This window comes from Chlamydomonas reinhardtii, chromosome 12 (assembly GCF_000002595.2).
Source record: "Chlamydomonas reinhardtii strain CC-503 cw92 mt+ chromosome 12, whole genome shotgun sequence".
Taxonomy (NCBI): Eukaryota; Viridiplantae; Chlorophyta; class Chlorophyceae; order Chlamydomonadales; family Chlamydomonadaceae; genus Chlamydomonas; species Chlamydomonas reinhardtii.
The window spans coordinates 9282552-9302708 of record NC_057015.1 but is presented as its reverse complement, the minus strand read 5'-3'; the positions used below and the strand labels follow the sequence as shown (position 1 = coordinate 9302708).

The window sequence follows — 20157 nt, the reverse complement described above, 5'->3', positions numbered from 1 at the left end:
ACCACACGAAATACTCGTGCGAAATACTTGCACTGTCACGCTCAGTCGTTAATCGCTGTAGTCAAGCTCAACAGTACAATGCAAAGCAACTAGCACGGAGCTTGGGAGTGTCTCTAACGGCTCGCACAGAAGTCTTCCATTCGCGCCAATGCTGCTCACATTTACTAGTACTACGCCCGTGTCAATCAGGCGTTAGTGGACAGGTCTCCAGCAACTCACCTTAGGCAAGCCTAAGGCAAGATATGGACCCACAGCCTGGCGCAGTGCTGGCTGCGGCTGCGCGGCTTGAGGACGTTCTGTCCGCGCTCTCGCTGGACGCCTGCGATAAGCTGGTGGACTGCATCCGCTCAGCTGGGTCCTTGCGTCCAGCTCGGGCAGCGTGCAGGGCGCTGCGGGACTGCGTCGACGGCAGCGTGCGGGAGGTCCGTGTGGTGGTCCGGGAGGCCACGGAGCGGAGCTGGCGCGACTCAGGGGAGCTGGGGCTGCTGCCTTTCGCTTTCTGGCCGCGCCTTTCTGGGGTTCACATTATTCTGGATGATGCAGCGGACATAACGGCTCGCTTGGAGCGGGGCGAGCCGCGCGATGCGCCAGACGACGTGGGGCTAGAGACCCTGCTGGCGCTGCCGTTCCTGGGAATGCCGAAGGCATCGCGGCAGCGGATCACGCACCTCTCGGTGTTCCAAACAGGCAACAGTGCATGGTATGCGGAGTCAGCGCTAAAGAGCCTTCTGCAGAGCTTTTCTGGGTTGCGGTCTGTGGAACTGCACGGCGTCCGCCACATGGTTCTTGGCTCCGCCGTACAGGACATGTTGTACCATTCGCTTGCGGAGGCGGCGCCGCGGCTCGAGCGCCTGACCCTGCCTGACCTGGCTTGCCTTAGTCACCTCGTCAGCGTAATTGAGTCAGAGTGGGAAGCCGATCTGAGCTTCAGCCGAAGCGCTGAGCGCCAGCGTGGTCGCAGCCTCCACGGCGGCACACGCAGCAGCAGCGCTAGCGGAGAACGCGCTGCGGGCGGCGGTGCATTGGCGGCGGCACAGCAGCAGCCTGGCGAGACTCAACAGGTGATGCAGGCAGCATTCGGACACGTGCAACAGGTTGAAGTCATACAGTCCACAAACCTGCACGGCACTGACGGGCCCAGCCTGCACGCCAACAGCTTCCTCTTCTACTCGTGGGACTTCCTGGGGGGCGCGCGCTGCTTGCGGCTGGAGTGCTGCCCCCTGTACGCGGTTGCAGAAGCCGGGGACGAGGGCCTGCTGCAGCAGCCGGGGCAGCCGCGGGACGTGCTGCTGTCGCCCTACGGCTTCCTGGGCCCCATGCTCCAGTACTCACTCCAGCTGCGCTCCCTGGAGCAGCTGCAGCTGCGGCAGTGCTGGCTGCGGCGGATGGAAACGGGAAAGCTCAGTCGGTTCGACCTAGATGTGGGCTACGCGCCAGTCGCGTCGCTCGCGCTGCCAACGGGCCGCTGCACGGAATACCGCGAGATCGTGTCCCTGCAGCTGTCGCAGTGGTACTTCCCTGGCGGTCAGAGCACGCCGTCTCTTCAGGCGCACCTGCCGGGCATGCTGTGCCACAGCCTGCGCACGCTCACAGACTTTGTGGCGCGTGTGCTAGTACCGCAACCCCAGGCTCAGACCGAAACCCCAACGCGGGTTGTGGGCAAGGGCTTTCGGTGGCTGAGCGTGCCCTGGCTGCTGCTGGAGGGCAGCCGCGGCGGGGCGCCCAGTCAGGACGACCTGCAGCCGCTCCGGGCGCTGCACCAGGCGTGCCCGGAGCTGCGGATCGGTGTGGGGGCGCTCGTGGCCCTGCACCCGCTGCAGGGAGGCCGCGCCCTGGCGGCCTGTGGGCTGCCTGTGCCTCCGGCTGACCAGACCTGGGAGTGGGCGGCCGAGGCTGCGGACGCCATCGCGGCGCTGGGCGGCCCGACGGCGGCGATCCAGCAGCTGCACGTGGGCGTGAGCGTGGCGTGCGGCGGCGGCAGCATTGGCGGCGGCACGTCCAGCCTGCGGCACCTGGTGTTTCTGGCGCCCTGCGGCGGGCGCGTCAGCAGGGGCTGCAGCGTGAGCTTGGGTTGCTCGGGCTCAGCAGCAGCGGAGGGGCCGGATGGGCAGCAGCAACAGCCGCGCACGTACGAGGAAGCGGTCCAGGAGTCGTTGTGGCGCATGCTTGCGGCGGGCGCCCTGGCGGCATCGGCGCCTGCCGCCGCCGCTGCTGCTGCGGCTTCCTTTGCCGTGGCCTCGGCAGCCCACAGCCCGCCATCGCGGTCGCCGCCTCGGCCGCTGCTGCTGCTGACGGGCCCGGCGGTGGCGCTGATGGTAAAGGCGCCTGCGGCGCTGCACGCCTGGCTCAGTCAGCTTGCCCAGGGCGCGGCCGAGTGCGCCGTCGACCTGGCCTTCACACGCCACATGCTGGGAGGCGAGGACGACCACACCTCCCAACAGCAGCGGCCGCAGCTGCTTCCGCGTAGCTCCTACATCCACTCGTACCTGCCGCTGCCGCTGCAGTCAGGCACAGCCGTGCTGCTCACGTGCGGCGCCGCGGCCCGGGCGGCGGAGGCTGTGGAGGCGGCGGCGCGGCAGCTGGCGTGCGGCGAGGCGGCTGGCTCGGTGCAGGTGCAGGTGGCGGCGTGTGCGGCCGCGGCTGTGTCGGAGGCCAGTGGCGCGCCGTCGCTGGCTTCGCTGGGCTACACGGACGCGGCCGCGGCTCTGGTAGACACGCTGGCAGAGGTGAGGAGCTGTCGTTTGGGGATGGGGTTGTGGCTGGGGATTGCAGCAGGATGGAATGGCCGCAATCGTGGGTCAGGTATTGCAGCACAGGGGCTTACGGGTGTATTGCAAGGTGCTCAGCGACGCAATGCGAGTGGTCATATAGCTCAGCACGCCTCGCTCCTTTAGTCCTTCCTGATGTTGTCTTGGCTCCACAGGTCATCCAGGAGGCGATGGACGCCGCGGAGGGCGCCACTGCCGGCAGCGGCACCGGCAGCAGCTGTGGCGGGCGTGCGGGCGGCTCCAGCGAAACAGAAGGGGGCGGGACTGGAGGGGCTGGTCCTAGCAGTGGCGGAGGAGGAGGCGGAGGCGGTGGCGGAACAGCTGGCGGAGGCGGAGCAACAGGCGGAGGCGGTGGCGGAACAGCTGGCGGAGGCGGAGCAACAGGCGGAGGCGGTGGCGGCGGAGGCGGCTTTCAGCGTGTGCACCTGGAGTGGATGCAGGAGCTGCAGCGGCTGCCCCACTCGGTGCTCATGGTGTAGGTGCCTTGGGCCTTGGGTGCCGCAAGGGGCCGCGATGCGCCCAAGTGGCTTGAAAGGATGGGCGGTACACGCTCAACGTGAAGGGAATATGGGAGAGAGGGAGGAGTGAGGCTTCACTATTGGCTGAGGTGTACGAGAACTGAGGCGGTTAGTCAGGTCTGTGAGTGATGTCCGGAGGCAAGCTCTTGGTCTCGCTGTTCGTGGGTACAGTTCTTGATTGACGACGTGAGATACTTTGGTTACATGCGATTGCCTGTACCGCGCCTCTGCGCTCGGAGATCTGCAAACACCACAGCCCGTATACAATCCACATACGGTATCAAGCTTGTAGCCTGGCACCATTGCAGGCCCTCCTGCTGGCTGCTTAGCCGCAGAGCCCAACGCATACGTGAATGCGCGGCGCTGCCTGGGCGCAATGTGCAAAGTGCATGAAGGTCAAACCAACACGACTCAGCATGACCCTGCCCCTCAAAGCGGCTAGCAGCTCCACAGGGCGAAGAACGAATTGCTGCATAGCTGTCCTATCGCAGTGCCTGCGTAGCCTCGCCTCCTACCTCTGGCCCAACCTAACATACTGTTCTAGTATTTCTGAGAATGTGCTGCATACTACGGGACTACGCCAACCTGCCCCTTACCCTGTCCCATCGCACCTTCTGTTCTAGTATTGGTACAAACCGAACGCACCTTCAGGGCACGGATGAAGTCTATAGCTGTTCACTCTGTATGCAGGACAGCGCCACTCTTGGCCTGGCCGCAGCTTCACGCCCACATGACCACAGCACACCAGTGGTACGAACATGCATGCGAGCGCTGTGCCACCCATCTTCTCAGCACTCAAATTTATCACAGTTGTTCTGTGCCGCACTCATCCCGCCAGAAGTCCACTCCGCTATATACACGCAACCCGAGACCGGGCTCCAATCCTGCCTTCCTCAGCAGACCTACACAAGCCCTACAACATTCACCCTACCGACTAACAGCGGCGCCACATCTGCAGCCCACCACGCCGCACCGCACCGCTGCACCCCTGCGCCACACCCGCACAGTCTACACGTTGAACAGCTGCCCCAGCTTGCGGCTGCCCAGCACTTTGTGCGGCTTGCCGCCGTCCTTGCCGCCGCCGTTTCCGGAGGCGCGCTTGCTGGTCGCCGTCACCGCCGCGGCGGGGGCGCTGGGCCGCGGCAGGGGCGCTGGCGGCTCCTGTGACACCATCAGCACGTGGGCGGCAGCTAAAGTGAGCGACCAGGTCACATGCAGCACATGTCGTTTGGGGAAAGACGCTCGCTCCACGCGCAGGCATCCCACGGCGCATACAACCTTTCTGCTGCCCCCCAGGACGTCGCCACTGGACGGCTTCCCGCACGGACGGCTGCCCCTTCCCACATGCACCGCACACCTGCCGCTCACACCGCGCAGGCCGCCCCCACCCCGCGGACCCCGCCGCCCCGCGCTCGCCCCCACCTTGGCCGGGTAGAGGCTGTTGTAGTGCACCTCGGCCCAGAAGCTGAGGAACAGCGTGCGGCCGCTCTTCTTCTGCTCCGGCTCGAGCGTGATGACGGGGCTGTGCTCGTAGCTGGTCACCACCACCAGCCGCACGCCGTACGTGTCGGCCGCGGCCTGGGGGGAAGAGGCGGGGGAGGCAGCGAAGGGCATGAGGACAGGGGGCGGCGGATAACATTCAAGAAGTGGTGGCACAGCCAGGAACAGTAGGGGGGTCCCAGGCTGGACTAGCTGCACCGTGCCGAGGCGGGCCAAATGAGCAGGTCCCCAGCTTCGTCATGGCCGGCACAAGATCGCAGGATTGCAAGACCTGAGTCGGTACAAGGAGACCACAGCGTCTGCATGGCGTCCTGCCTCTTCTGCGCAAGTTCCTCCCATGCGTTCCTTCTTCCCAACCCCACCACGCCCCGCCACGCACACGCACTCATGCACACACCCCGCCACACCATGCGCGCCCGCGCGCGCGCACCTGCAGCGTGAGGTGGTCTCCCCAGGTGCCGGCCCGCGCCATGCCGTCCGCGTAGGCCTGGTAGTCCCCCGCCACGTAGCAGCTGTAGGCGGCGGCGCGCTGCCGCAGCACCGCCACCACCGCCCGCCGCACCTCGGCGTGGAGCTCGGGGTTGTCGTACAGCTGGTCCGACAGCGCCCGGAACTGGGGTGGGTGGGTCGGCGGGTGGGTGGTTGGGTGGGTCGTGTTGTTGTTGGTGGGATGGGGTGGGACTCACTTTGGAAGACGATGGGTTCCAGGTTCCAGGAGCATGGAGACCCGACACGAATCGCATCGACATACGCAGCACGGCGCTGCGCTGAAGCCGTCAGCCGCCACCCGGCCAAAATCCCTCAGGCTCACAGGCTCACAAGCTCACAGGTTCGCAGGCTCTCAGGCTCACAGGCCCTTCCTGCTGGCACCTTCCTTCAAGCAAACTACATCCCCAGCCCCCCCACCCGCACGCCCTCCCTCACACACCTGGCAGTTGCCGTCGCCCGCCACCTGCCGCTCCGTCAGTTCGTACAACCGCAGCGTGTCCTGCAGCCGCCGCCGGTCCGCGCTGACCACCGGCTCCGGCGGCGGCACAGTGGCGGCCGACATCATCATTTGCGGTGACATCATCACAGACGGCACGCAGCTGAGCGTGCGGCCCAGCGCCAGCTCGCGCATGGACGGCTGCGACTGCAGGTCCGGGAACAACAGGCCTGCGGGGGCGGGGAGGGGGGAAGAGGGGGTGCTGTGAAGGACGCGGCAGGCTGGCAGGTAGGGCCTGGGAAGGCGGGGTGCGGCGCGCACTGCTTGTCGCGTGTCCTTGCATGCACATACACGCACACGAGCCCATGCAGCTGTGCCGTGTACGCTAGCCCTCACAGCAGCAGGCTGCTTCTGGCGGCCGGCGCTGGAGGCACCGTCCCTCTCTGATGCGGCCAGTACCCCATGCGCCCCATATGTCCCACGCCCCAGCCGCCCTGCCGTCGCTCACTCTGCGGCGTGCCTGTCGCATCCGCCACCGCCGCCATCTCCACCTGCTGCAGCCGCGCCGCCAACTCCGCATCGCTCACCACCTGCTGATGCCGGGCGTTCGCAAACGCACCAGCCGGAGGCCGCGGGAGGCCGGCAGCAGCACCCGCAGCAGCCGCAGCAGCAGCGGCAGTGCCGGCGCCACTCGCGCCCGCGGGAGCTGGTTCGCGCCCCGCCGCGGGCGCTTGTGTGCCGCCGCCGCTGCTCCGCCGGATGTCCGGCATCAGCAGGGAGTGCCGATGCTGCAGCTTTTCTGGTTGCTGGTCCCCTTGCTGTTGCTGTTGTTGTTGTTGCTGCTGCTGCTGTTGTTGCAAATGTTGCTGCTGCACCAGCCGCGCGCTCCCGTCAGAGTAGCTGCGTTGGTGCCGCGCGCCGGGCGGGACCAGCGAGTTGAAGTGCATGCCGGGGGCCCCGCCGGAGCCCACCATCTGGACCTTTACATTCGAGGGAGACGTCGTCACGTCGGGCCGCGGGACGGCATAGCCCGCGGCCCGCCGCTCGTCCTCCGCCATCTGGTGTGCCAGCTCCGAGTCACCACTGGTGTCCGGGCGGGGCTTGGGCCCTGGCACGGGCAGGCCTAGCTTACCGCACAGCTCCTGCATCAGTGTGAGGGAGCATGCTTTTAAACCAGGTAGATGTTTATGGGCTATGTCCTGTGCCGCGAATGAACACCGGGTGTAACATGTTCATATGGTCTTGAAGCTGCGCTCTTGGGCATGTTCCCAACCTTGGCCGTCCATCCTGCTAATATGGCCGTGTACCATCGCTCACTTGGATCACCGCCTTGTGGTGCTCCGCGTTGCCGAAAGCGGCTCGGTAGGTGGTCGCCATCGGTGCGTGAGCCGATGCGGCACGCACACACGAGTGAGTAGGAGCAGTTGGCTCCTCGGCGTTCAATACAACCCTATGCGCTTGTGTCTTGTGTATTATCAAAGCTCTGAGCAACGGTGCACATCCATGGAGTGCCGAGAAGCTGGGGGAACGCTCGTCAGCGTCCTATCGATTGACGATGTGAGGTGTCGGTGAGGCCCAGTATGCATGCCTTTTGAATGTAGGCGTATATGTGTTTCAAGAACTGCACGGACTGTATGTAGGAGCTGCAGGGGAGTTGTTACAGAACTTCTCCCCTCACTCAGCAGATGGTTGCATGGGCGTTTCCCTCATTCAAAGATGGGGTTGACTGCTAATGGATATGATAATAGCGTGCGTATGCTTCAAATGCTAGTTTGCGACTACGATGCGTGCGGCTGCTGTGGACTTGCTGACATTTTAGCTCGGAACGCTTGAAGTAAACAAATTACCGCTTCAAGCCAAAAGCTACATAGGCTAGGTGATGTTTATACGCTCAGGAAGACAAGTCATCGAGTCGGCCGCCCAAGAGCGCGCGTGCAATTGCTCAACAGTCGCATCAGTGAGCCGCGGAAGCAACCCATTCAACCATATAAGCTTGTATTCCACGAGCACAGCTCGGCGGCCGGCCTCAACCGCGTGGCGACCAGCGGCTTGGCCCTTGGCCCCCACAGCGCGCAGCAGCACCTCGCCTGCCAGGCCTGCACCGGGCGCTAGGAGCATGGCGTCCCCGACGGAGCCCGCTCCGACTGACCAACCCCAACCCCAAGCCCACACACCCACACCTTCATCTACACCCACACCAACTGCTGGCAGCCCGGCCCAGGGCGCGGTGCTGAGGAGCTTTCGCAAGGGGCCGGGCGGCAGCGGCCAGCAGCAGGCCAAGAAGGGCGGGGGCAAGGGCCCCACGGGGCCGGGCAAGGGCACGCCACGCCTGGCCAAGCTGCAGGATGCGGGCGAGGGACTGGAGGCGCTGCTGGGCGGCGAGGGCGAGGGGGGGCCGGAGGGCGTGTTCGCAAACGAGGAAGAGCTGGTGGCCAAGCTCATGACGCAGCTGCAGGTAGCTGGCGGGCTGGCTCACTCTTGCTTCAAGTGCTAAGCGTATCAACAAACACACGCTGTCGTGACATTGCTTTGGGGACAGCGAGGGAGCGAAGGGAGGCGCAAGGGAGCGAAGGGACATCGCGTTTGGGACGAGGTTGGAGCCGGGTTTTGCGCTATACGCGATCCTGGTAGTGGTGGTGATGGCGGTGCAGAGTGGGACCATGGGCCCCCCCGCCGTGTGCTCAAATCCGTTACTGCACCTCCATCCGCTGACGCCGTACGTGTTGTGACCGCGCAGGGCCTGTCCCACAAGCAGCAGAAGATGTACGGCATATGGGACGAGGCGGCGGGGGCGGACGCGGGGCGGGTGGCGTTCGTGGAGCAGTGGCGGCGGCGGCACGCGGAGCGCCGGGCCATGGTGGGCGGCGGTTTGTGGGGGCGGGTTGTGTGGGGGCGGGGTGTGGGGGGGGGGTGAGGGGTGTGTGTGAGGGGATGGGTGGTGTGGTGCCGGGCAAGCTGGGGCTTCCCCGCGTGCTGATGAAAGAGCAGGTCACCTGCAGCATGAGAGTGCGCAGGCACACGCGCACACGCACACACACACACATACACACACACACACACACACACACACACACACGCACATACACACATGCACGCTTGATGTCGAGGAGGTCAGGCGCCCCTGCTGCCGCACCTGCCGCTGCTGTGTCCTGCAGGTGGCGGCGCTGTCGGACCCCAGCGGTGACCCCCGCGAGCGCATGTCGCTGCGCACAGACTACATCCTCAAGTGAGCGCTGGGCGCACTGCGCACTGCGGCCTAGGCACTGGGCACTGCGGCCTAGGCACTGCGCACTGGGATGGGGATTAACTTTGAACCAATCCCGTAAGGAAACAGTCGCGCTGCAAAGAGAAACTGTAGCCGCATATGCGAGCTGTGGTACATCACCATAGGTAGTCGGGCGGGCTTGGGCAGTGTAGCGGCAGGTGGAAGGGGACTGGGATGGGGAGTGGATGCCTGCCCCGGCTGGCCCAGGCTGGCCTCAGAGCCCTGGGCCCCGTTATGGTGGTGGGCAGGGGCGTGCGCGGCAGCGGTATCGGTGTAAGCCCCGGCGCTGCTGACGCGGCTCCCAGGCCGAGAAGCAGATGGGGCTGGTCAGTGACCGACATGTGCATTGCTCCGGGGGGCACGCCGCCTCTTTCTCCGTCACGCCATCGTTTCACCCGCCTGCCCTCCTACACACACACCCCGCCTTCCTGCCTTGCCTTCCTGCCTTGCCTTCCTTGTCTCCGCCAGGTGGCGCAAGGTGCTGTTCAGCTGCCCCACCTGCTGGCTGCTGCCGGGGCTGTGCGTGTGCGGCCGCATGCAGCGCTTCAGCCCGCGGCAGACCCGGGTGGTGGTGCACGCGCACCACGGCGAGTGGTGAGCCTGCCGGGGGCAGCCTGGGAGGGAGGGAATGGGTGGGGGGCAGCCAGCCGGCGTGCGGGCAGCCGGTGGACAACGCGGACACGCACGCATGCTATCCATGCAGCATCTACCAAACACAACGCCTCAGACCTGGAACGCCGTCTCTCGCATGCAAACACGTGCCCTCCCGAATAATCATGAATGTAAACCCCCCCAAACACACACACACACCCTGCACCCTGCGCGCTGCCAGGGGCTCCGCCAGCAACAGCGGCTCCATCCTGCCGCTGTCGCTGGAGGGCTCGGAGATGCTGCTGTACGGACACCCGGTGCGTGCGTGCGTGCGTGCGTATGGAGGCTTGTGTGCGTGCATGTGCAATATGAAAAGAGGTTGGACACGTGTACATGTGTGCTTCTGCATGTGGCTGCGTGCGCTGTCAGGCTGGGGCCGGCTTCTCAGGCGCACTGTTTTGTTCCGAGGCCTTTACCTGCACACGCCCGCGTGCGGCCGCCGCCCTCCTCCCCCCCTGGTGCCCCACCCCCACCCCCACCCCCACCCCCTACGACTTCACTTCGTAAACTTGATGCGTGTAACCCCACCCCCACCCCCACCCCCACTCCCGCCTGCAGGCGCATGATGAGCGGCTGCGGGCCCTGCTGGCAGACACCTCCCGCACCGTGGCGCTGCTGTGGCCGGGTGCGTGCGCTTACATGTGTTGTAGCAAAGCACCAAGATAGAGTTCCTGTTCAGTGTGCGCGCTCTAGCCCGTAATCTGCGTTTTACCGCCACGCCTGAACATGCCCTCCCGGCCCGTCCCTGCCATCGCTGCCCTCCACTGTCCCGCCTACCCCCCCCCCCCGCCGCCGCCAGGGTCGGACTCGCTGCTGCCGGCGCAGCTGCAGGCGGTGGCGGCGGAGCGCTCGGGCGGGCAGGTGACGGTGGTGGCGCTGGACGCGACCTGGGGCAACGCGCGCCGCATGCAGGGCTGGTTCCCCAAAGGGGTGAGTGAGGGGCGGGGGATGGAGGCCCCCGGCATATAGCGGGCGGGCGGGCGGGCAGATGGGCATGCGGATGGGCAGGCTTGTTTGACGCCGGGTTGCTACGGGTTGGGCGCGCGTGCTGGATTGTGTGCGTGTGGACCCCATATGTGACTGTGGCTGCCAACTGGCACTGCCAACTGCAGACACTCACCGTCAAGCTGCCGCCGGAGAGCACACTCAAGGTGCGGGCTTGCTGATGGAGAGAGGCATTGGGGAGACTCGCCTAGTTGATCGCATGCGCGCCAGCGTCTAGCGCTGCCGTCGGTGTTAATGGGCGCTGGCGCCGGGTATCCACTACAGGCGCCTCCTTGATACATACGCATGCTGCTTCCAACAGCCCTCCTACCGTGACGCTCGCGTCCCACGCCCACCCACTCCTGGGCCCCCCTCCGCCGCTGCACGTGCGCAGGACAACAAGCTGAGCCTGCTGCGGCCGGTGCGCAAGTACGGCGGCGACCTGGAGTGCGGCAGGTGCGTGCCGCGGGTGGAGTGTGGCCGCGGGACTGTCACTGCATGCGCTGGCATCTTGTTGGGGGAGTCCCTGTCATTTGGTCTAGGAGCAGTATGCTGGGCACGCAATGCGCTCTTGTCGATTGCCTTGCTCACTAAGCGTGTCTGCGCTGCGACCACTCGCGCTCCGAACACAGGGTCAGTACGGTGGAGGCGGTGGCGTCGCTGCTGTACGAGCTGGAGGTGAGCGCGCGTGCGTATGACATGGATACGCGATCCGATGCATGTCTGTCTGCGGCCCGGGGCCACCCGAGGTCGTTCTTAGTTTCTGCCTGATGGGCACCGGGATGACACTCGGCAATGTGTAGCGGAACCGGGATGGCCGGGTTGCAACCCGCGGGGAGGCGTGTGTGTGTACGTGTGTGTGTGTGCACGTGTGTGTGCGTGTGTGCACGCGTTGGCACGCCTGTGTGGCCCGAGTATGGCAACCCCGTGCTGACACGCCCCTGGTGGCGGCGGCTGCACCCTGCGCCCCGCACGTGCAGGGGGATGAGTCCATGTACAAGGGGCTTCTGGAGAACCTCAAGATCAAGGTGGACGCGGTGAGTGGTGCACGTGGCTGTGCGTGGCTGTGCGTGGCTGTGCGTGGCTGTGCGTGGCGGCGCCCCGTGTGGTGTTGGCGGCCCTGCCCACAGATAGCATGCGGCGCGGGACTGACCAGCGCGCTTGCCCCCCTCCCCTTACCTTCTCGCCCCGTGCCTGCCCCAAATCTACATGCGCCTGCACCTCGCGGTGCCGTACCGTACACGCACGCGCGTGCCTACATCACCACCTGGCGCTCCCCCTACACCTTCACTCCTTAACTAATCTATAATGTAAGCCGCCAACCGACCTCCTGCACATGTCCGTGCTGCCCTGCCCCCTCCGCAGTGCCGGCTCCAAAAGAACCGCACGCTGGTGTACGGCACGCAGCAGCCACACCACCCCGCGTCCCGGCCGCGCCACCGGGGCAACAAGGGCGGCGGCGGCGGCGGCGAGGAGGGCGGAGAGGAGGGCGGAGAGGGGGGTGGAGAGGAGGGCGAGAGCGGCAGTGAGGCGAGCGGGAGGGGAGAGGACGCGCAGCAGCCCGCGGCGGCACCGGCGGTGGCCACGGCGTGAGCGAGCAAGCGCAAGCATGTAAACGGCGATGTCTTCAAGTGCGGGTGTTATGAGGAGCACGTGTGAGCAATGATAGAGTGGAGCATTCTTGTCATGTGCACGCAGCTCGTGTGCACGCAGCGTGTGAGGAGTCCTCCCATGATGGGCTGTTGAGGCAGGGCCACACGAGTACGGTTCCAGGAGTAGCAGCTCCTGCAGCGCGGGGCCCGGCGCTGGTGTGCGGAGCGGAGCGATCTGAGTGGCTCGCCTTCCCCCTGAATCGTTTCGCTCGGTGGTCGTTTAAGAAAGCGGCGCCCACGTGCAGGGGTTGAAGCCAACCGGTGCGTGTTTGGTGTGTGAGCACAGCTACCGTACGCTAGAGGCGCGACCTGTGCATAGCGGCAGCGCCAGTAGTGCATCGTATATCCGAAACTGCTCCGTGGCCCCTGTTGTGCGGTGCGCTGCAACTGCTAGTGCCGCAGGGCAAGCAGGTCGACGTCCTGATGCTCAGCATGTGGGTTTCCTTACAGCACCCTCGCTATCCGCGACTGTCACCGTGTCACGGACACGCGCAGACAACGCAGGATCAGGCGTGGTCTCTTAAACCCAGTCACACGTCCTTCTGCTTGTCTGGGCCATGCTCACGACTCGAACCTACTTCCTTATGTGCCCTCGTCACTCAAAATTACAGCCTTACGCACATCACGCCCGGGCTGAGCTAGGCAGCAAGCAGCAGCACAACCAACAGACACGGCACGTGCGAGGCATCTGGCTGGCAAGTGGTAGGTGGCATTTGGAACTCATCACTGCCTTATTCCTGTCTGGGAGCCTGTGAGGCCGCGCCTTGCCGCACAGATGCCCGTCCGTAGCCGTGCCATTTGCTGGACACGCCGTGTGCCCCCCTCAACTCGCAGCTGTCGCATTCTGTAACCCCTCCGCAAACAAGCATTATTAACCGCAATCTTTCTGACCACACAATCACTCACGAACATAGCAAGAAGGGCACCTGCTCGACGCACCTACACCGTATTAACAACAGCACTGCCGGCAGTACGACGCGGCCACCCCTGCGGTCATCTCCATGCAGCGCACGGACGATGCGCACTTGGACTCACTTACGCCCCGTAGTGCTACGTTATTACATCTTCAGCCACTCCCCATTTCTGGCCGACGGGCCGATTAAGCCGCCCATGTTGGTGCGCTCTAGTATCCCCAATGCTTCCCTCCATTACCACAACAAACACCGCCATACCGACACGCAACACACATCTTGCTCACCGCCCCCGGCGACGCTGCCTTTTATAGCGCAGCGGCGGGCCCGCCCCCCGCGCACCCCAAGCCAAGCGCTCTCATACAAGCAGCTCGGCTATGCCGCTCTGTTCGAAACCTCTCTTGTGCACCGTGACCCTCCTCGAAATTCCGCTGCTGCAGCCGCCGCTGCAGCTCAAGCTTCCGGGTAGCTCTGACGCCTGCCTGCAACTGCAGCTGCAGCTGCTACTGCTACCGCCCGCCGCCACTGCCAGCCACTGCGGGCCCCAGCTGCTACTGCCCGCCGCCGCTGCCCGCCACTGCGGGCCTCTCACTTGGCGGCCTCGCCGTTGAAGGCCGCGCCCAGCCGCCCGAAGGCCAGCGAGTAGGAGCCGGCGGTCAGCACCGCGCCCGCAAACACGTTGCCCAGGGTCACCTGCACCGGCCGCATGAGGCAGACACAGGAGCTTGTGTGCTCGGGGGCGCAGGCACGGCTGCAGTGGCGGGCACTGTCCGGCAGGAGGTCCGCTGCAGACCCAGCTGCCAACTCTTGCCCCTTTTGCCCCAGAAGAGAAGCCCTCAGCCGCTTCTGCCAGCCCCCTACCCGCCCTGCTAGCCCCCCACCCGCCCTGCCAGCCCCCTACCCGCCCTGCCAGCGCGCCGCCACTCACGGGGATGAGATTGGCTGTAAGGAAGGCACCCGCGGACACGGGCGCGCCCAGTGCCATGCCGATGGGGATGACCCACATGTTGGCGATGGAGTGCTCCAGGCCCACCGTTACGAAGGCCGTGACGGGCATCCACATCCCCATCAGCTTGCCCTGCGTGCATACAGCGCCGGAAGCAGCGGTAGCAGGAAAGTTAAGGCGTGCGGAATGGAGTATGCGGTAACGGGTGGGTATATGGAGGATGCGTGCCTACGTGGCCGTGCCCTGGCTTTGCAAAATGGCCGTCAGTACTCGCTATCGCGCTCTTCCGGCTCTCCTTTCTGCCCCTTCCTCGTTCGCTTACGGCCTGCCATGCGTCTCTACCCGCTGTGACAGGGACCCGGGTCCGGTGTTGGGTTTAGAGCCCCAAATGATTCGGGATTGCACCCGGACACTCCAACCCGCCCCACCATGCCCCACCACGCTCCACCATGCCCCGCCCCGCCCCACCCCGCCATCCTCCCACCCCGCCCCTCTCTCCCCCCCCGCCCCCTCGGTCCCTCACCGGCAGGTTGTTGGCCGCCAGCGCCATCCACACGGCCAGGCACACCAGCCAGTTGCACAGCACCGACCGCACCAGCACCTGCGAACGCACGCGCGCGCGTGGTCGTGTGTGTAAGAATGTGTGTGTGTGTATGTGTGAATGTAGGTGTGTGTGTGTATTTGTGAATGTAGGTGTGTGTGTGTGTGTGTGTGCGAGTGTGTATACGTGTGAGCGCATGCGTGTGTGGTTGTGTGCAAGTGTATGGTACCGGTGACGTGGAGACGGAGGCATGACGACGGCCCTATGGTTCGTCAGCTTTCGACACTACTGACATGGTTTGCACGTGATACACTGATTCTCGTGACGCAACTCACTCTCCAGTCCTCTGATTAAATTACTGTCCACCTGCTGCATGGCCTGTAAGCAGGACAAGTTGGTTATAAGCTGCTACGCTTGGGCGACAGTGGCACTAAGGTGCGGAAGTCCGTGCGAGTTCGAGAGTTGCGACCGTCGGGGCCGGGCGTCGAATGTCGGTAGTGATTCAGCGGCTATCCTTTTTAAGCGCCTTCCTACCGTGTCATATACTTCAACAGCAATAGCCTTATCGGATTTGATTTTAAATTGAGCTTGTAAGGCAACTTTGTGTGGAGCGTTTCGCCGCGGCACGTTTTGGGGCCTCCCGCGCATTCGGACACCCCATGCGGCAGACCCGATGTTGGGCCTCGGCGCCCTGATGCGCAGCCCCGCGCCCGGCACATATGCCCAATAGCCCCAACTTAACGCGCATGCGGGGCGCCAGGCGCGTGCGCGCTCAGAATACAACACCCACCTTGACATCTTTGCGCATGTCCGCTCACACTCGCACCCTTCTCGCCGCACCCACCCCAGGTGACTCAATAGGCAAGGCAGCTATCACATACGCAAGCGGCGGGGACCCCGAAGCGCCAAAGTAGGTACACATGTGTGGGGGCGCGCCCCAACAAGGGTCCGCGCACAATGAAACCGACACTAGTAGCAAGCACTGGCTGCATGCTTTTGCACAATGTTCACGGCAGGGTGTAAGGGGCCACCGCGGCAAAGCTGCTCTCACTCATGGCGCGACGGACTTGAGGGCAAACCTTATACACGCATTCTTACACCCTAGGGCGAGGTGCTATGAAAAGCCGACTTCAATTTGCGTTTGTCTGCTGTCTGTGCGGGGCGTCGGCACCCATGGGGTCGTGTGTGCCCATTCATGCCTCGGTCGAACTCGCATGGACTTCCGCACCTTAGTGTCTCCGCAGCTCCACGACCAGGGCGGTGGCGATGGGCTACGCCGCGTGCAGCGACAGCCACTCGTGCTGCAGGGCAGCCTCGGCGCTCGGCACTTGCCGGGCGGCCAGGGCCTGCTGCAGGCGCTGGCCGCTCTGGCTTAGCGGAATGCACATCATCAGGTACGCCACCAAGCACAGGTCGGAGGCGGGCGTGTAGCGGCCGCTCCCCGACTCCAGCATGTCCTCGCTCGGCCACGACCCCAGCCGGAAGTCAGGCTCGCGGCAATCCACGGCGCAATCGGCGCGTGCTGTTGAGGAAAGAGGAATGAGATATTGGAGGCCGAAAAGAGGGGGTGGGAAGGAAAGCCGTTCTCTTTTCAAGTGGCCTGCACCACAGCACCAGCGCCTCTCGCTCAGCGCAGCGTCACGCGCACATGCACTACAGGCACGCCCCACGCCGTCAGCCCAGCCATACCTGCGTGCTCCAGGTCGATCAGCACGTACGTGCTCAGCGAACCTGAAGACCGCAACTCCGGCACGCGAATCACGTTCCGCCAGCGGACGTCCCGGTGCACGAAGCCTGTACATGCAAAGCAGACAGAAGGGGTATACAAAAAACTCCCCCCTCCGCCATCCGCAGCCGCGTCGACATTAATAAATGACGGCAGTACACAGCACCACACGCGAACAGTAGGCGATCGTTGCAGCCACGCACCACGCACCACACCTGCCCTATGTAGTGCCGCGATGCCCAGGAGCACGCCCCGGATAGCCTCCTTGAGAGTGGCCTCGTCCGCTGGGGGAGCATCCAGTGGCAAGCCCACGGGTTCCAAGTGCAGCACCAACGTCGTGCCCTCCATGCGGATGGCGCCTTGGTGCAGGCGCACCAGGTTTGCGCACAGCTCCCGACCGGTGGCAGTGTACAGCTCCTGTGCGCGCCAATACCACGACGGATATTAATTCCTCGCAAGCATTCTGCCTATGCGCAGCCAGTGCGCGAGGGCAAGGTACACTATCACGCCACCGTATACAGAGAGACCGTGCGCCAAACCAACCAACGAATTAAACCAACCAAACCAACGACGTGGACACGCCTGACCCACCACAAGCGTGCTGAAGTCCAGAACGACGCCAGGCTGCCGCAGGTACTCGAAGGCGCGTTTTTGCACGAAGTCTGCGGCCAGCGTGAAAATTCGTGAGTACTCAGCTGCAATGTGTGATGGCGCAATAATACGTACCGCCAAACAGCATCACATTGCCCAGGAGCCTTCCGCCGAGTCCCTTAGACTGGATCATGCCGCCGAGGGCGATGGACAGCTGCGGCGGCGCCAGTGGGGCATATGCCGCCAGCAACCGCGCGATATGCAGGGTGTGGTGCACGACCTTGATGCGGCCGAGGGGCCGGCTGATGTCCAAGAGCTCGCTGATGGGCCACGCCTCCACACCACCGCCGCCGCTGCTGCACATGCAAGGTTTGAGGCGTGAGCATGTCGTTGCTGCGGCTACCGTTGATGGCAGACGCCAGCACCCCGCACAACCCCTAATCCCCCATGCCCCATGCCTATCGCTGCGCGTGCTCACAACCAACCCCTGCCTCACCTCTCGGTGATGGCGAAGAACTGCATCAGGTTGCCGGCAGCAGTGTAAGCCATCATGCAAGGCATGCTGACGCCCGGCAGTAGTCCGGGCCTCCTGCCAATACAACATTATACAGCACTCATAATGACGAAGTTGCACTTGCAGCTCGGCACCAAGGCAATATGCTGATAGTTACCATGACGTTGCCATCTTCGACGTCAGCTCTCGGTTGGCCTCCTGTACACATGGCATACCGCGCGCGCAACTTTGGTGAACCACATAATTCCCGCGTGTGGCCCCACACCGTGTCAATTTGCTCCTTACCACCCAGGCTCGTTCAACATGTCGCAGCTGTTATTTTGCCCCGCCGCTGAGTGATTACATCGCATGTGTAACGCTTACCAGCCAGAATGTGCCAACACTCTCTACAACCTTCTGGGCTGGGTGGGACAAGCCAACAGGTTCGCTGGGGCGTCACGGTCACAATTCCTTAGGCCCCCGGGCTCCTCCCAGCTCCTACGCATTTGCCTTTTGGCTCCCTCCTTACTCATAGCAGTGATACACGTCCCCCGCCTACGATCGTTCTTGGGTTCCCGAATGAAGTACCGCATGCGTGCACTGCTGTACCGATGCGAGAATCTCGCACCTGCAGCGCCGACTCGTTCGCTTTCTCCTCCCCCTTGAGAAGCAGGGCGTTCCGGATCCAGCACAGGAAGTCCGGGCGGAGCCGCTTCGCTGTCCAGGGGCAAGGAGCAGCGCGATGCAAGTGTCAAGGGGCAAGGACTACGCCCGTGGAGCTGGGCACCACGTGGGCAGGGCTGCGATAGCTGACACGCGGCAGCCGTGCAAACGCTGAACTCACTTGTGTCACCGGAGGGGTCTGCCGCGTTGCGGTCGATACGGAAGTGCAGACCCAACCGCCCAAGGGCATACGAGAGCGGTATGCCCACGAGAAGCTGCGTCTTGAACGAGGTCGCGGTCTCTGAGCTGGCGAGCTGCACGTCATGCCATCCCATCAGGGCATGCGTTACCATTTGGCCGAACGTGCGGACGGACCCGCCGTCGGGCTCCACGGCGACGTATTTGAGCAGGTCGCTGTCGTGCAGGATGGCCTCCTGGGCAGCACTTGACACCGGCAGCAAGGCACCGAGCGGCTGGTCAAGGTAGAACTGCCGGTGCCGCATGCCGAGGAGGCCGCCGTTGTCAACGCTGGTGCTGCCAGAGTCCAGAAATTGTGCCGCCATGACCCGACGGAAGTACGCGCCGCTGGTGTCCGGAACTGCAACCATACAGGGAGAAAATGTTTAGACACCCGTGGAAATCATGCCAACTTTGGAGCTCTCAAAACCTTCCGACAACGGAAGGCCACTCACTCAGCGCGGCCTGGTTGTGTTGACCTGCATAGCAAGCAACACGACGTAAGCCTCAGAACCAGGTATCCTGCGTATTCCAGGACCGCAACAAAAACGCAACTCTGCTTGGTGCCCAGCCGCATCCTCAACCCAAGTTGCGCGTTGAGCGCTCTGATAATGAGATCCGCGCGTGCAGGCTTGAGCTTGGCGTTGACAAGCCCAGCAATCTCACCGGTAGAGACCCCCACAGCATCCTCACCGGCAGCCGTGCCTGCACAGCAGGAGGGCAAGCACACCGGGTTCGTTTGATGTGAGACGCGACCCCCAACTCGACGAGGGTACACACGCCAGCCAGTGTCATGTGGTGCCAAGCCGCTGATGTGCACAAGCCGCTAGTGAGAATTCCCTTGGGCCCGCGCAACACACTAACTCACCGGCCCCTGCCGCGCTCCCCACGCCCAGGCCAGCCGCCGCGCCTGCATCACCTGAAAGCGACCGAAACACAGATGCAAACGAAGTGAAGACATGAACGAAAGGCATGCGCAGATTGGAACGGCGGCGCTGCACGTGCCCGATGCGGTCTGGTGAACGGGGAGGGACAGCGTGCAGCATCTCAACCGCCAAACAAATCGGGTGTCCGCCCCCAACCTCAATGTGCACCACCGCCGTCCAGCGGCCACCCTCTGAGCCGCGGCGTGTCGTGACCAGCCACTACTCTCCGCGCATCGCCCCACTCACCAGTTCTTGTCATGCCCACGCCAGCCACCGCGCCTGCACGACGTGAGAGCGATTAAAAGGCAATGCAGGTAATCAGCATCGCCAGGGCGGAACAAATCACGCCCCGCCAATAAGGGCCAGAGCCGGAGGGTCGCGAGGATCCGGCGGATGCAGACAGTTATCGACATTTTGAGCCCAGGCGGTGCCAGCCTCTTGAACTCCCCTGGTCCGCATCCGCTGTCACCTGGCTCTCCACACTCCGATGCTGGGACACGCACCAGTGAGATCCCACAAGTGCAAACCTACGCCGCGGACTCTTCGCGGTAGCTCAGCCGCGTTCAAAATCATATGCCCGAACTGAGGACGCTGCATCCGGCAACGCACCTTGGGCCTTCCGCCTCACGAAGGCGACAATTGCTGAATCGCCGTCTGTGTCCAGGATCCTCCACTGGCTCAGTTGCTCATCAGTTTGCTCCCCGACAAAGAACAGCAGGTCTCCTCGTTCTGGGCCCTGGACCACATTGCGAACAGCATCCTCAACTGCCGTCCTCGATACCATTGGGCTCTTTCCACGCAGACTTTATAGGATGAATGCACTGGCCACCACCAAAAAGCGCAGACGTTATAGCAGTGTG

General features: G+C 64.0%; 5 protein-coding genes across 7 annotated transcripts; 2 read left to right on the top strand and 3 right to left on the bottom strand.

The window, feature by feature from the left end:
* Nucleotides 1–50: 50 nt before the first annotated feature.
* On the top strand, nucleotides 51–3466 carry CHLRE_12g541050v5 (uncharacterized protein). Its single transcript, XM_043068753.1, has 2 exons — nucleotides 51–2726; nucleotides 2924–3466. Exons 1-2 carry the CDS (start codon nucleotides 243–245, stop codon nucleotides 3245–3247), a joined length of 2808 nt encoding a protein of 935 aa, XP_042919208.1. The 5' UTR covers nucleotides 51–242; the 3' UTR covers nucleotides 3248–3466.
* An 8-nt stretch (nucleotides 3467–3474) lies between these two features.
* CHLRE_12g541100v5 (uncharacterized protein) lies at nucleotides 3475–7330 on the bottom strand. Its single transcript, XM_043068754.1, has 6 exons — nucleotides 7029–7330; nucleotides 6220–6853; nucleotides 5715–5941; nucleotides 5217–5399; nucleotides 4709–4864; nucleotides 3475–4447 (listed from the first exon to the last, which is right to left on the bottom strand). Exons 1-6 carry the CDS (start codon nucleotides 7086–7088, stop codon nucleotides 4295–4297), a joined length of 1413 nt encoding a protein of 470 aa, XP_042919207.1. The 5' UTR covers nucleotides 7089–7330; the 3' UTR covers nucleotides 3475–4294.
* A 130-nt stretch (nucleotides 7331–7460) lies between these two features.
* On the top strand, nucleotides 7461–12686 carry CHLRE_12g541150v5 (uncharacterized protein). Its single transcript, XM_043068755.1, has 12 exons — nucleotides 7461–8166; nucleotides 8449–8568; nucleotides 8867–8937; nucleotides 9445–9570; nucleotides 9809–9884; nucleotides 10186–10252; nucleotides 10427–10557; nucleotides 10740–10778; nucleotides 11006–11067; nucleotides 11244–11289; nucleotides 11592–11648; nucleotides 11977–12686. The coding sequence occupies exons 1-12, from the start codon at nucleotides 7828–7830 to the stop codon at nucleotides 12202–12204; spliced, it is 1362 nt and encodes a 453-aa protein (XP_042919206.1). The 5' UTR covers nucleotides 7461–7827; the 3' UTR covers nucleotides 12205–12686.
* A 9-nt stretch (nucleotides 12687–12695) lies between these two features.
* CHLRE_12g541200v5 (uncharacterized protein) lies at nucleotides 12696–15230 on the bottom strand. Its single transcript, XM_043068756.1, has 4 exons — nucleotides 15028–15230; nucleotides 14644–14721; nucleotides 14103–14252; nucleotides 12696–13867 (listed from the first exon to the last, which is right to left on the bottom strand). Exons 1-4 carry the CDS (start codon nucleotides 15034–15036, stop codon nucleotides 13763–13765), a joined length of 342 nt encoding a protein of 113 aa, XP_042919205.1. The 5' UTR covers nucleotides 15037–15230; the 3' UTR covers nucleotides 12696–13762.
* A 48-nt stretch (nucleotides 15231–15278) lies between these two features.
* Nucleotides 15279–20110, bottom strand: CHLRE_12g541211v5 (uncharacterized protein). Of its 3 annotated transcripts, none has more exons than XM_043068757.1 (15): nucleotides 19907–20110; nucleotides 19544–19576; nucleotides 19240–19290; nucleotides 19038–19076; nucleotides 18827–18850; nucleotides 18316–18732; nucleotides 18100–18188; nucleotides 17650–17690; nucleotides 17475–17567; nucleotides 17114–17334; nucleotides 16979–17049; nucleotides 16603–16804; nucleotides 16351–16455; nucleotides 15890–16183; nucleotides 15279–15813 (listed from the first exon to the last, which is right to left on the bottom strand). In XM_043068757.1, exons 1-14 carry the CDS (start codon nucleotides 20079–20081, stop codon nucleotides 15933–15935), a joined length of 1812 nt encoding a protein of 603 aa, XP_042919202.1. In that variant the 5' UTR covers nucleotides 20082–20110; the 3' UTR covers nucleotides 15279–15813; nucleotides 15890–15932. The 3 variants fall into 3 exon arrangements, with proteins under 3 accessions (XP_042919202.1, XP_042919203.1, XP_042919204.1); XM_043068758.1 differs by having other exon boundaries at nucleotides 17114–17331; XM_043068759.1 differs by having other exon boundaries at nucleotides 19065–19076.
* Between the last annotated feature and the right edge of the window lie 47 nt (nucleotides 20111–20157).

What these genes read in the sequence shown, in the direction of transcription:
- CHLRE_12g541050v5 (XM_043068753.1), top strand. Translation starts at nt 243, where the DNA reads ATGGACCCACAGCCTGGCGCAGTGCTGGCTGCGGCTGCGCGGCTTGAG. An exon ending in TGGTAGACACGCTGGCAGAG is followed by an intron (nt 2,727 to 2,923) that starts GTGAGGAGCTGT and finishes TTGGCTCCACAG; the next exon opens with GTCATCCAGGAGGCGATGGA.
- CHLRE_12g541100v5 (XM_043068754.1), bottom strand. Translation starts at nt 7,088, where the DNA reads ATGGCGACCACCTACCGAGCCGCTTTCGGCAACGCGGAGCACCACAAG. An exon ending in TGCGACAGGCACGCCGCAGA is followed by an intron (nt 5,942 to 6,219) that starts GTGAGCGACGGC and finishes CCGCCCCCGCAG; the next exon opens with GCCTGTTGTTCCCGGACCTG. An exon ending in ACAGCCTCTACCCGGCCAAG is followed by an intron (nt 4,448 to 4,708) that starts GTGGGGGCGAGC and finishes ATGGTGTCACAG; the next exon opens with GAGCCGCCAGCGCCCCTGCC.
- CHLRE_12g541150v5 (XM_043068755.1), top strand. Translation starts at nt 7,828, where the DNA reads ATGGCGTCCCCGACGGAGCCCGCTCCGACTGACCAACCCCAACCCCAA. An exon ending in AGCTCATGACGCAGCTGCAG is followed by an intron (nt 8,167 to 8,448) that starts GTAGCTGGCGGG and finishes GTGACCGCGCAG; the next exon opens with GGCCTGTCCCACAAGCAGCA. An exon ending in CGCCGGAGAGCACACTCAAG is followed by an intron (nt 10,779 to 11,005) that starts GTGCGGGCTTGC and finishes GCACGTGCGCAG; the next exon opens with GACAACAAGCTGAGCCTGCT.
- CHLRE_12g541200v5 (XM_043068756.1), bottom strand. An exon ending in TGGCGGCCAACAACCTGCCG is followed by an intron (nt 14,253 to 14,643) that starts GTGAGGGACCGA and finishes GTATGCACGCAG; the next exon opens with GGCAAGCTGATGGGGATGTG. An exon ending in TTACAGCCAATCTCATCCCC is followed by an intron (nt 13,868 to 14,102) that starts GTGAGTGGCGGC and finishes CGGCCGGTGCAG; the next exon opens with GTGACCCTGGGCAACGTGTT.
- CHLRE_12g541211v5 (XM_043068757.1), bottom strand. Translation starts at nt 20,081, where the DNA reads ATGGTATCGAGGACGGCAGTTGAGGATGCTGTTCGCAATGTGGTCCAG. An exon ending in CGTGAGGCGGAAGGCCCAAG is followed by an intron (nt 19,577 to 19,906) that starts GTGCGTTGCCGG and finishes CACGTCGTGCAG; the next exon opens with GCGCGGTGGCTGGCGTGGGC. An exon ending in TGGACTTCAGCACGCTTGTG is followed by an intron (nt 16,805 to 16,978) that starts GTGGGTCAGGCG and finishes TGGCGCGCACAG; the next exon opens with GAGCTGTACACTGCCACCGG.